At 36.6% G+C, this 12,025-nt stretch overlaps 1 protein-coding gene across 1 annotated transcript in view; it reads right to left on the bottom strand.

The window, feature by feature from the left end:
- Nucleotides 1-8,749: 8,749 nt before the first annotated feature.
- Nucleotides 8,750-12,025, bottom strand: part of OCA2 (OCA2 melanosomal transmembrane protein) — a 193,090-nt gene continuing 189,814 nt past the window's right edge. Inside the window, exon 26 of the mRNA XM_085055664.1 lies at nt 8,750-8,837. Coding sequence (XP_084911790.1) covers nt 8,750-8,837 — 88 coding nt within the window. The remainder of the gene's footprint in view (nt 8,838-12,025) is intronic.

Raw genomic sequence — 12,025 nt, forward strand, 5'->3', positions numbered from 1 at the left:
CTACAATCAAGTGTAATGCAAGTTGGCATCAGTTTTGCTAAGAATAATGAGCTAAAACATAATGTGAATACATAAAATGTGTTGTCAACAGCCTGTTTACAAAATTGAAGACTTTAATGCAGATTTTGTTTTAGAACAAAACCTATTAACATAATAAGAGTACCATCTTCATCAGACAACCTGTTATTCTCAGATGCACATTTTTTGGAGAAGTCTAACTTTCTCAGACACCCAGAAACTTGACTCCCTCAATGTCCTCACTGCTGCTAATCCCATGGATTTCTGAAGATTTTATGAAAGCTTTTCTACAAATAAATATGGATGTTCTTCCCACTTCTCAGTGCAGATAGGTTTATATTATTAAGTGCTTGCCCTTTGGGGACACATCATTTTGTAAATCTCTAAATTCAGATTTGCATGTACAAACAGGGCAACCAGATAAACATTTTAGTAGTTCAGCACCTTTTCAGGGACCAACCCATTTCCCTTCTCCAACTTATGAAGGTCAGAGTAATAGCACCAAGATAAATAATCTTAAGTATTCAATCTAAGCCCAAGTACAGGAAAGCCATTAAGCAAGTATTTCACTATTCAAGAGCACAGATGCCTTTTTAGAAACAAATTATTATTTAAATATTTCTGTATAAAAATATTTTCCCAAATAAAGGACTTTCTCTGAAGAACATATGCTTAATACACCAAGTTGGGAGCAGCTGTTTCACATGAATCTACCTGAGCTTTGTATGAGGTCCAGTTTTCTGTGGTATCTTTATTAATTATTATAACAGAAAAAACCCATACATTTGAAATTAAAGGAGGACTTCTGCAGGCAACAGTGCACAAAGAGAATAAATGCAGCCACTTATCACAGAGGTGGTGAACAGGGCTCTTCTTCTTCTATAAAACACAAAGGAACAAACCTAAGCTTTATTATGTAACTTTTATTTTGGTGTTCTCCTTCTCCTGAGTGCTCACCTTGCAAACTCTTTCAATGTGTGTGTATTCAGCAAGTATAGGCATTGTCTCCATATATCTCTCTCATCAATAGAAAAATTTGTTGATGGGTAAATTCTTAATTTTTTTCCTGTGCAGAGATGTCAAGTTGCACAGATATTTTACAAGCCAAATAAAAGAGAAGAATAATCATGCCTAATTTGGACCACAGAAAATTAATGCAAATTTTAATTATATTAGGGGAAATTTACAGTAAAGGTTTCAAAAACTCATATAACAAATACTAAGTCTAAAAGATAAATATTTACAGATCTAAATATTTTAAAATCTCCTGTCTGTTTAGATGCAGTATAAATAACAGATGTTCTCTGGATTTGTTGCTATTGTTTATAGCAATTAAAATGCAAAAAATGTTTTGATTTTCTGTAAATATAGAACCTTTATATTAATTTGGAGTACTTATCTAGAAACAAATTTCCATTTCTAACCTGCTTTGGAGAAAATCTGACCACCTACTTATTTTTTCCAGTCTAACAGTGCAAATAAGAATACAGGAAGTGTTTTATTGTAAGAGAAAGGACAGTGTGATTATGTGTTTAATATTCATCTTCCCTTAATCTTTCTTGACAAATATCTGAAACTGTCAAGTGTCCGCATTTACTGGGAACACTGAAAACTGTGCCTATAATGACAATATTTATTATCTGGAATGTGTCTTGACAAGATTTTGCTGGCAGCCACCATGCGTGTTGTGCATGTGCACACCTTACATCATATGCAGTAGTTAACAGAGGTGTTTGAGCTCAAGCAAATTACATTTGGGCTCTTCACTGACTTCAGCTGGTGTGGTACAAAACCTCAGCATACATTATTCATATCCTTCTTCAGCCTGACAATATTTCTTCCCATTCTTACGCAGTCAAGACAGAAAAAATTATTCACATAAATTTTTGCTGGGCAAGTCACACTGCTTGGGCCTAGAGCTGGATCTAAAAACAAGCATTTTGCTTGGAGGTCAGAGTATTTGCCCACATTAATCCCCAAAGCTGTTTTTCCAACGAGATCTTAAAAATAAAGAGTCATGTATTTCCTGAGATCATGGACTGATCTTTCCCTGTGGATATGCACATACCTTTAAGGCAGAGAATGTATTAATTAGATTTTATTACTCACAGCTTTAACCACCACTAAAACTCTGAATCAAATTGGAATAATTTATGTGCTATAATCGAACTAGCAGCACAAAGTTTGATGTATTTCTCTCTAGCTGGTAAGTTTTTCCTTATTTATAAAACCTTAAAAAATATATATGTACTCCATGGCTTTCTTTTCTCAAGTTCTCTGGGTGCCTAAAAAACAAATTCACTGGCTATAATCTGTAGCCATCTGAGTTCAAAAGTGAATTCAGGAAAGATAAACAAAACATCCTGAACCATTAACACTTCTGAGTCAGTTAGAGGAGAATCTTACATTTTCAATTCATGTTCATGAGCCCCAGCACTGTCAGACTTGCTGTGATTTTTTTTTACTTCAATTCCATGTCTGTAATGGTCTTAATGACCAATGCTTGAAAACACACTCAAGAGGTTATAGGGTGGAAAGTACAATAGGTGGATATATTAAATAGAAGACTACGCACATCACTGACATTAGTAAGTTTAGGAAAAAATAACCCTTTTCCCTTTTTTCCTTAACACTGTTTATCAGTAAGAGGGGGTTTTTCTACCTCATAAACTATATCAAGGGTTATAGGTAGAGGCCCTCTGGAGAAAGGTGGGGAAGGGACATGTAAGTTAAGGTTTTGTTTGACAAAGAGAGTGTGAATGAACAAGGAACAAGGTTTAGAACAGCAGATGTTTATGAAGGGAAAAAGTCTGGTGGACAATAAATGCAAGAGGGAAAAAGGAGGCATGGAAGGAAGCAGGAAAGAAAGAAAAATCCACAACCCCCTGCTGGATTATGCCTCCTGCTGTAGCACTCTGCAGCAACCTTCCTCCTATTATCCTGTACAGTTAGGCAGCTCATACACCATGAAAAACCCAGTAAGTGTTGATTTTCTTAAAAATAGCAGCAAGTCTTTTATTCCAGCCAGGATAATAGTAATGATGGCCAAGACCACACCTTGAGAGGGCTTTTTTCCCATTATTGATACATTAGGCAAAGTACTAATTGAAACTACTGCTAATAAATCACTGCTGCCTATCAAAGTTACAGCAGCAACCTGAAAAGAGAAAATAACACTATGTGGTCAATTTTAAACATAATTCAAAACCCCTTTTGCTTTTTATTATTTTGAGTAGCTGTAGGATATTGCTAATCCTATAATACTCTCCCTAATAAGAAATGTGTGAAGAGAGGTTTCTTCTCTTATTCTCTCCCTTTAGAGGATCTATGGAAGAATATTTTAATCCTCCTCTCAATAAATCATCAACACTTGTTGATTTTCAGTTGTCCTTAATAAATTGCCTAGATCTTTACATGCTGACTTCATCCGAGCTGCTTAGCACTTATTCTGAAATGCTAGGATTTCCTATGATAAATTCACTTCAGAAATATTAATTTAATGCTTCAGCTACTTTATGATTTTTTTATTTGGTTCCCAATCATTTTCCTAGCATCCCATTGCAACAAACACAGAGGCTTGTGTTTAGCATATTTATTTTCTGTCTGTTTCAGGTGCCACTGATTTTCTGCTGCTTGGAACTTATGAATTTTTTAATGAGGGTTAATGTAGGGGGTAACCATCTGATAGCTGTTACACTGATATTGCAACATTTTTTATTAATATTTAAAATAATAAGTGGTGTTTGCATATAACTGCATATTTTGTTATGTGATCAATGGTATTTATTTCTTTCCCAAAACCCAAAGCATCCATATAGAAAAAGTACCTTTAGTAAGCACTCCAGAAAGCTGGATATATTCAGGAAACAAATATGTGAACAAATCCATTGACTATAAGAAGTTACACAGAAAGCCAGCAACACAGCAGGAAAGAGAAACCTTTTATTCCTGGACCTGTTCACATATACTAAATCTAAAATCATGCTGAATCACTGGAGGAGGTGTGCAGTGCCAGTTGTCTGAAGACAATTTTTGCAAATACATTTTAAATAATATTCAAATTTTTAGATGTGACCTTTCTCTTTCTGGGTGGTCAAGGAATTTTCATTTCTAACCATACCTTCTAAATTTCGGTTCTCAGGAATAATACATTTTATTCCAACTTTTATTAAGAGAACCAGACCTTTGTAGGACTAGACTTAGTGTTAATGAAAACATGGTACTAGAAGATTTAGCATTGTCTTAAATAAATTTCTATGAGTAGCTGTGAAACAATCCATTCAATTAGGCAAGTTTCCTTTTATAGATATGATAATCAGTTGGCTTATTCCTCAAAGAATAAATAATAATATATTTTTCAAGACTGTTGGCTGTTTCTAGATCCTACAGTTTAATTCAAATATTCTAATAGAATTGAGAAATAGTTTTTGAATCATACCTCAGTAACACCTTGCTAGCAAGGTGTTTCTAAACTCACTGTGCCCTACAGGAAAGCATTTCCAGTTTATAAATTCATTTTGATTTGACCTTTAGTTACTATAGAGATTAAATATATCCAGTCCACTAGCTCTTAAAAATATTAAACTACTACAGGATAAGGGGTGTGACCCTTTCATGAAGCTCTAGAGGGAAATAAGGCTGGCTCTACAATGGTCAACATATTTTTAAATGGTCTAGAGATTGAAGTAAAAGGTTAAATGTGGAAGTCTAAAGGTTATTCAGAAGAACACAGTTAATAGTAAAGATACTCAAAAAACCCCTTGCAATAGCAAATTGCTGGGGAAAATTGTTCTGTGATATTCACTGTTGACAGTTTTAAAGTAATGTGGATAGAGGGGCAAAACTGACCTTAATTTTACATAGTAAAAAACGTGAGCTAATAATTATCACTCAGGAAATGCTGCTTGTTTTTGTAAGATGTTATTCTATAAAAATATATTCCTCAGCTTCTTTGTCAATAACAGTCCAAGAACTGATGTTTACAATTATTAGAAATAAAATGGAAAATAAGAATAAATCAGCAGGCCGCTGTATAAATCCATGGTGTTTATACTTCTCACCTTTTCAGCTCAAAAAGGCCATAGTGAAACTTCAGAAGGTGGAATAGGGGATGAGCAAATATATGATGCATTTACTTACAGCAACTGAACAAATAGACTATGATGTCCAGACTGAAAATAGATCAATAAAATCATGAGTTAGAAAAAGGATGGCTATGCATTGCCCCTTCCCAACCAAAAGATTTGGGAAAGGTGTTGAGAGAGAGGTGTTATAAAAATAAATCGGCAAAGGACAGGTTCAAAGCAAACATCTGTAATAAGTTCCCCACAGTGCATAGTTTATCCATGAAGCTCCTTGAGACAGATGTGGAATTCACACAGGCTCAGCAAGGAGCTGGATAAGTTTGTGGAAGGACAGTCCATCGGGTGCCAGGATGCTGTCTATAAGTGAAGAGTCTTTGGGTCACAGAGAACACAATGTTATGTTTCCTCTACTCTTATTAAAAGGCAGCTGCTAAGCCCCATTGCCAGGGACAGATGCTGGGATGAGCAGACCCTTGGCCAATCTCAGTGCTGCTCTTTCTAGATAGCTCACTATTTGGTGAAACTCTAATATTTCCTGATTCTTTCCTTGCTTTCAGTAAATGCCTTATCTACTGGATGTGGTTTCTTTTATTGGGCATGGCTTGCATTGCCTGGCAGTGCTGTAATTCATATGTCACTGTCTTACTGCATTTTACACAGCTCAGAAAGGGCAAATAGGTCTCAGAGAATCATATATTTATATTTACTATGTCTTAAAACAGACATCACCAAATAGCCTAATGGGATGTCAACAAAAATGAGTATACCATTCTCTGAGGTCAGCCACAAGCATACTAAAGATGTTACACTTCTACATTTTTTATTACTTCGCTAATATTTTGTTCTGACATTTAGAGAGAATTTCACTGGAAAAATAAACTCCACCCACTCTTCACATTCAATCCATTGTTATGGAATTCTGCACACTAGTTTTGTCAAGGATGTAACCACTGTAATTTTTCCCTTTTGATGTGCAGATTGCATTGATAACTATAATGGAAGGCAATGAAAAGTGTACTTCATTACCTTGAAATTTTCTGAAGCACCTGGGTAATTTTCATTACACTCACATAAAGCTCTGTGTAAACAAACAACTTTATTTTATTTTTACAATTTGCTTTTTCATTTAAGTTCTTACTGAGCTCTTCTTGGCTGTGCAAAAGAAGAAAAAGGGTTGTTGAAGGAAGGAAGGTCAGTTTATATGAAGAAAATCCTCAGCAAAACAGTATGCCTTTAAAAGTAATTCCTCAAAGCAGAACAAACAAGTTTGGTTGGCTAAAAGTGTTATCAATATGATTTTGTACTCCCTCTGCATTTCTTGTCTTCTTCTGGCAAGACAAGGAACACAGCAGAAAGAAAATCCCCTTTGAGTTGTGTTGATGTAGCACTTCTGAAGCCTGTGAGATCTCTCTTGCACCAAAGTGTTCAGAAGTATTTGCTGACATCAGTAAGTGGATATCATTTGCTACATTTCTGTTTTCCTCCTTCCAGTAAACTGCAAATGCAGGCATGTATTTTTGTGCTAGCTAGTGTGATTGCATTATTAGCACAAGTTTGCTCAGAACTTGCAGGAAGGTCTCAGGGGTTCATAAGCAGGATATGGTTTTGGTTAATTTTTTTATTCCTTACAAAGCACAATTAAAAATAATTAGCACATTGTTTTGTGTGACCACAGTATCATTTTTATACTCCTGTGTGCCAAGGGTGTTGTAATGGAACAGAAATGAAAAAAAAATCTTAAAATGTCATGTTTTAGCAGAAGCTGATCTTGCATTTTCCAGAGCTTAATACAGCAGCTCTTGTGTAATCAATGACTGCACCAAGATTGCCCCATTGTGAGAAATGTTGAGGGCTGTAAAATACTGTGGACTATTTTTAACCTGAGATCAATGTTAAGCTGATTAAAATAAATGTTCCTTTAATTGAAACAGAATTCCAGTTATTACATAGTAAACTGCTCTTGACATTGAGAGTGAGACAGGCCAAATTTAATTTTCAGATAATTTGTCTGAAGGAGTGTCTTTCAGGGTCATCCTTTATTCTTTGTGGGGTTTTTGGATTTGTTTTGTTTTGTTTTGATCCAGGCTTTTTGCAGAAGTTTGGCTGTTTTTTTGGGTTGGTTTTGTAGGTTTTTTGTTTTGGTTTTTTTATATATAAATGAAAGTGGAAGTTTTGGTGGTTCTGGGAGATCTTCTGTTCTACAGATGGTCTCTGTTAGCACAACCTCAAGGTTTCGCAATGGTGTTGTAAAATTCAGCACCATCAGTGATCCAGGAGGCTGAGCACAGGATGGAAGTCTTCGTGAGAGGTCTGGGGTCAATGGAGAGAGCTCTTCCCCTCTGGCTCCACACACTTTCTCTGCTGTCACTGAATCTACCAGGAGGGGTGGCAGCCACCCTTGCTCAGAATGGGTGCTGTGCCTCATTTCCATTGGCCTCTTAACGTCTCATTTCACACACATCCCTCACAATCCTGGTGAGGGACACAACCTATACACGAGTGAGCTTGGATGTATAATTACGCTCACATCTCTTCACTTTTGTGGGAGAGATACTGCTTCTTTCTCACTTACCTGTTTATCTCAAAGACTAAGCAGAAGGGAAAGCTACATTTGCTCATCTCTACCAGCTTCCTGGTTATTCAGCCTCGTCCACTTGGGTTGCACTCACCAGGCTGCCAGCTTTTCTGACTCAAGATATAACATACCCACCATTAATTCAGGCCAAGCCCACAAAGGTTTCAGAAGATGGGGATTGAGCTCTTGAGTACCTCACAGGCCTTAATACTCCTAACGAGAATTTTGACCTGTTGTGGCAGCCAATTATACAAAACAATATTTGTTGTGTAAAACATTATTACCAGAGATAAGGAAATCAAATCCAAAGTCTGAGCTCATCCTTCCATATATATATTAACCTATTAAAAGATTTAAAGTACTCCTTCACAAAAGTGAATTAATAATTAAATGGAAGATGTCTGATGCTTTATCACTATTTATGTTTGTCCTTTTGTAAGAAGAGTGGCATTAGTTTATTTTAAGAAAAAATAAATAGAGGTAGCCTATCACTGTTTAGGAGCTTTAACATGAAAAACAAAGCCCCTGTGGAATGCAATCCTGCTTCCAAAATAAAAATTCCTTCCACAGCACATTTTCAGGTTATGTGTTTATTTGAAATGTAGATAATGGTATATCCTTCATAGTGTACAGACTTTCTGCTTAACTGTCCATTATTACAACTTGAATATTAGTTACTTTCAAACAAATAGCTAAATATATTGACAAAGAAAAATGAAGCCCTAAAAAGAAATTACTGAACATCTGCTATTGTGAATGAGTTTTTTATCTGTGACTATACTCGGATTTTGTCAATACAAACTTTCAGGCACAGCATATTCCCTTGAGACTGTTCCTTTTTATCTGCACAGTAGTTGCATTCATAATTAAATATGTGGATTCTTTTAATTTTGATTGTCTAGTTCTGCAAATTGTTCATAAAACAAAAGGCTAAGAATGACCATATCTGATGTTTATGCTGACAATCATTTTGATTGATAACATAATTTGAGGTTTTACACATCTTTTTCCTTTTATATGTGTTCTTAGCATTCTGATATAAACTAAATGAAAGAGAAAGGAGTTCCAACTCCTAGGAGTTCCAACCTACTACAACATGAGCAACAAGAAGGTAGCACATCCCGATGGTACAGGACACAATCATCATGGGGAAACCTAACCTGGAAAAACAATAAAACAAAGTAAAGATTAATAAGGATACTACAGTTTTTTCTCCAACCAATTTACAGAAAGGAAATTTGAATTGTCTTATACATTCCAAGTGAAAAATATGTTTATAGGAATATCAGAAGCATAAATGTACTGAGCATATAACAGTCTAATATTCAAGCTCACATTTCTACTTCCAACCTTTGAGATACAAGTTCAAAATTTACATTGTTTCATTGGTTTTAGCACATCTCTTCCAATTTACATTGTCTCAGAATCTTGCATACCTTGTTGTTTTGGTGTTTTGCGATTTTTTCCACACACTATGCATTTATTTACATAGGTAAAATAAAAATTCTTACAAATTATGCATAATTAGAAATGATTTTCAAGTGTGCATCCCTTCAGATTAGGTGTGTAATCCTTTTATGGCACTTTGTAACAAAATATATGAGTCAAACTCTTTAAATTGTTTCCCTGTCGATCTGAGTCACATAGAGCTAGCATTCCTCTTCCATACATCTCACCAGTTCTGACAGACTTGAGTATTAACAGACTGTTGGAAATAAACCCCAGGCATTTGTAAAAGTGCTAAAACTTTGCTGTTCTACCCAAACAGCTATTTATTTTTCACCCCAGAAAAAGATTTTCAGACAATACCCAGATTTAATAGGTTTCTTTAGACTGACAGAGACCAGAGACAGACAAGTGAAAAGGATGTTGTGGAGCTGGCCAAGTCCTGATGGCTAAATCTGTAGGTCTTTCAGATGTGTGAAAAGAAAGAAGTTTTCTGAAACTCAAAAGCATTATTAGATGATACAGGGAGTCTGTGAAAAAACACTGCTGTGATCACACTCATTTGTTTTATGTAACTAAAATCACAAGGAGAACTGAGATGAGAAATGATCATGCCACAAATGACCCTCCTTATACACTTTCTTTAGCCAAGTTCAGACAAGAGTTTCCATAAAACTCAGAAAAGCATGGCAATGTTCTCTGAAGTACAGCAATGCATTTATTCTTTTTCTTGAACTAAGAAAAACTTATTACTTGTGGGTATATTAATGGTGCCTTTTTGCCTTACTGTGCTCTTAGGAAGTTACTCAAGCCTTTTCCCCTCTCTCATTAATGACAGAGAGTACTCAGGAGATGACCATTTTGTAGGGGACAGGAGGACACCATTCTCTGAACTTGGCTGAATGAATAGCTCCTTCCTTTAGGAAGCTACAACTAGAAGAGACCTCTTGGGGCATTAAGTCTGACCCCCACTTCCTCAGGCTATGAAACCTCTTGCATAAAGTGAAAATTAAACTTCTTAATTGCTCACTGCTATCTGCTTTCCACCTGCAGCTGTGACACTACCCTAAACATGTGAGATCCTCAGGAGATGTTTCTTCCATTGCTGTTTTTCTGAAAAGCTGACTGGCAAGGCATAGATGTGACCAGCAGATCAGAAGTGCTATCACCTTTTACAGTCATTGGTTTGTGTTACTGAGAAGGAAATTTTACCACCAGTGAAGGTCACTGCAAACACAAAAATAATCAGCTCTAGCCTATAAAGTTTGCAGGATAACTAGGAAATTAACGAAACATAAGCACTCAAAAAAATATGTTGGAATTATTTAGGAAAGAATAAGTCTGTCCATAATGCCAGGTGGACCTGGTGTGCAAGTCTTTTCTGCCATTTTGGCATCAGGCATCATTATTGCTGTTCTAGCTCTGAAAGCATCAAGGTTAAGCTGCCATTGGGACTTGGGAAAAGGGAAAGTGAGAGTAGAGAGAAGGGCCAGCTGTGTCCCAGGTGAATGGTGAAAGGTGTGAAAAATTGTTAGAAAAGGTCAGAGAAGTGCCACAGTTGTCAAATATTTCCTGAAAAGTCTGAAATGTATTTGGAAGATTTATTTGGGGGCTTTTTTTGTCCTTATGAACATGCCTAAATATACTTAGTGTTATTTGTTTTCCAGTCTGACTGGTGAGATCCTTGCTTTTGAATTACTCATTTCTTGAAAAAGCTGAATCACTTTCCAGTCACTAAACTATGATCAAGCTGATAATATTGTAAAACAAAAGAGCCAAAGCATCTCCTGGAGTTATTTTAGGGGAAAAAGAAAAAAAAAAAAATTAAATTAGTTTCATGGCTAGCCAACTGTTCCTTAGGCCCTTTCCATCCTCCTCTCAGCCAAACTGATCTGTGGGCATTCCCCAATCCCACTTAGATTAAGTGTCCACTATCCCTAAGTGGGATAAAAGGACAAAAAACAAGCAAAATCAGCAATAGCTGTAGGAATAAAATAGGGTGGCTAAAACCTCCTACTACATCCATTAGTATGTCTGATGAATGGTCCCTGCAGCTGTAGCTACATGACAGTGTGGTGAGCCAGAGATTGCTACAACTCTCACAAGAGCAGTGGCTGCTGTTTGACAGAAAACATAGATCTCTTGACCTCTCAGTTGGCAAACAATGAGCTGGCACTGGAAGGAGTGAGGACAGAGCAGATCTTAGTCTGTATTTATGCAACCTAACTAATCTCCCTGGAGAATGTTCAGTAGCTCAGCAATGAATGGCAACATAATGCCTTTGTGAAGACTTGGCAAGGGGAAGAAAGGAAGAAAAGATTCAAGGGCTACTTGACCACTGAAAAGAGAACAAAATGCTTGCTCAAATTTGGAGGAGCCACAGGAAAGAAAACTGGCTAATTACACGGGGCCACATGCAGGAATTGGGATGATACCACCACTATCGTGGTGCCAGGCAAATGTGTATCTGGAGCCAGAAGCAGCCAGCCTGGGGAGGAACTGCACCACACGTCGTGTGGATGCTTGCATAGGGCACAACTGCAAAGCTGTTATTCTCATTGCATGGACAATTACCCCGCAACTTGAGGTCTGAATTTCAGGCTCGCTGGCCTGAGCACTAATGTAATTGGATCAAATTCAATGTGGAATTTGTCTACCAGAGCGAGAAGAGATAAACACAGCCAGTAAGTATTAGTTACTGCAGAGTTAATCGATTTCTTGGGTATCATGGGATCATGCTATTTGCACTACACATTGCTCTTTCCCAAGGAACATGAAGTTCCTGTCCCAGGCCACATACAACACAATGTATGGCTACAAATGTTTTCTCTAGTTATAATAAGTCCAAGAATGCATTTTAAACAGTGTAAAAATTACTTCCAGCAATTCCTATTTCCAGCAT

The sequence above is a fragment of the Lichenostomus cassidix genome, chromosome 1 (assembly GCF_008360975.1).
Source record: "Lichenostomus cassidix isolate B80296 chromosome 1, HeHo_3.0, whole genome shotgun sequence".
NCBI lineage: Eukaryota > Metazoa > Chordata > Aves > Passeriformes > Meliphagidae > Lichenostomus > Lichenostomus cassidix.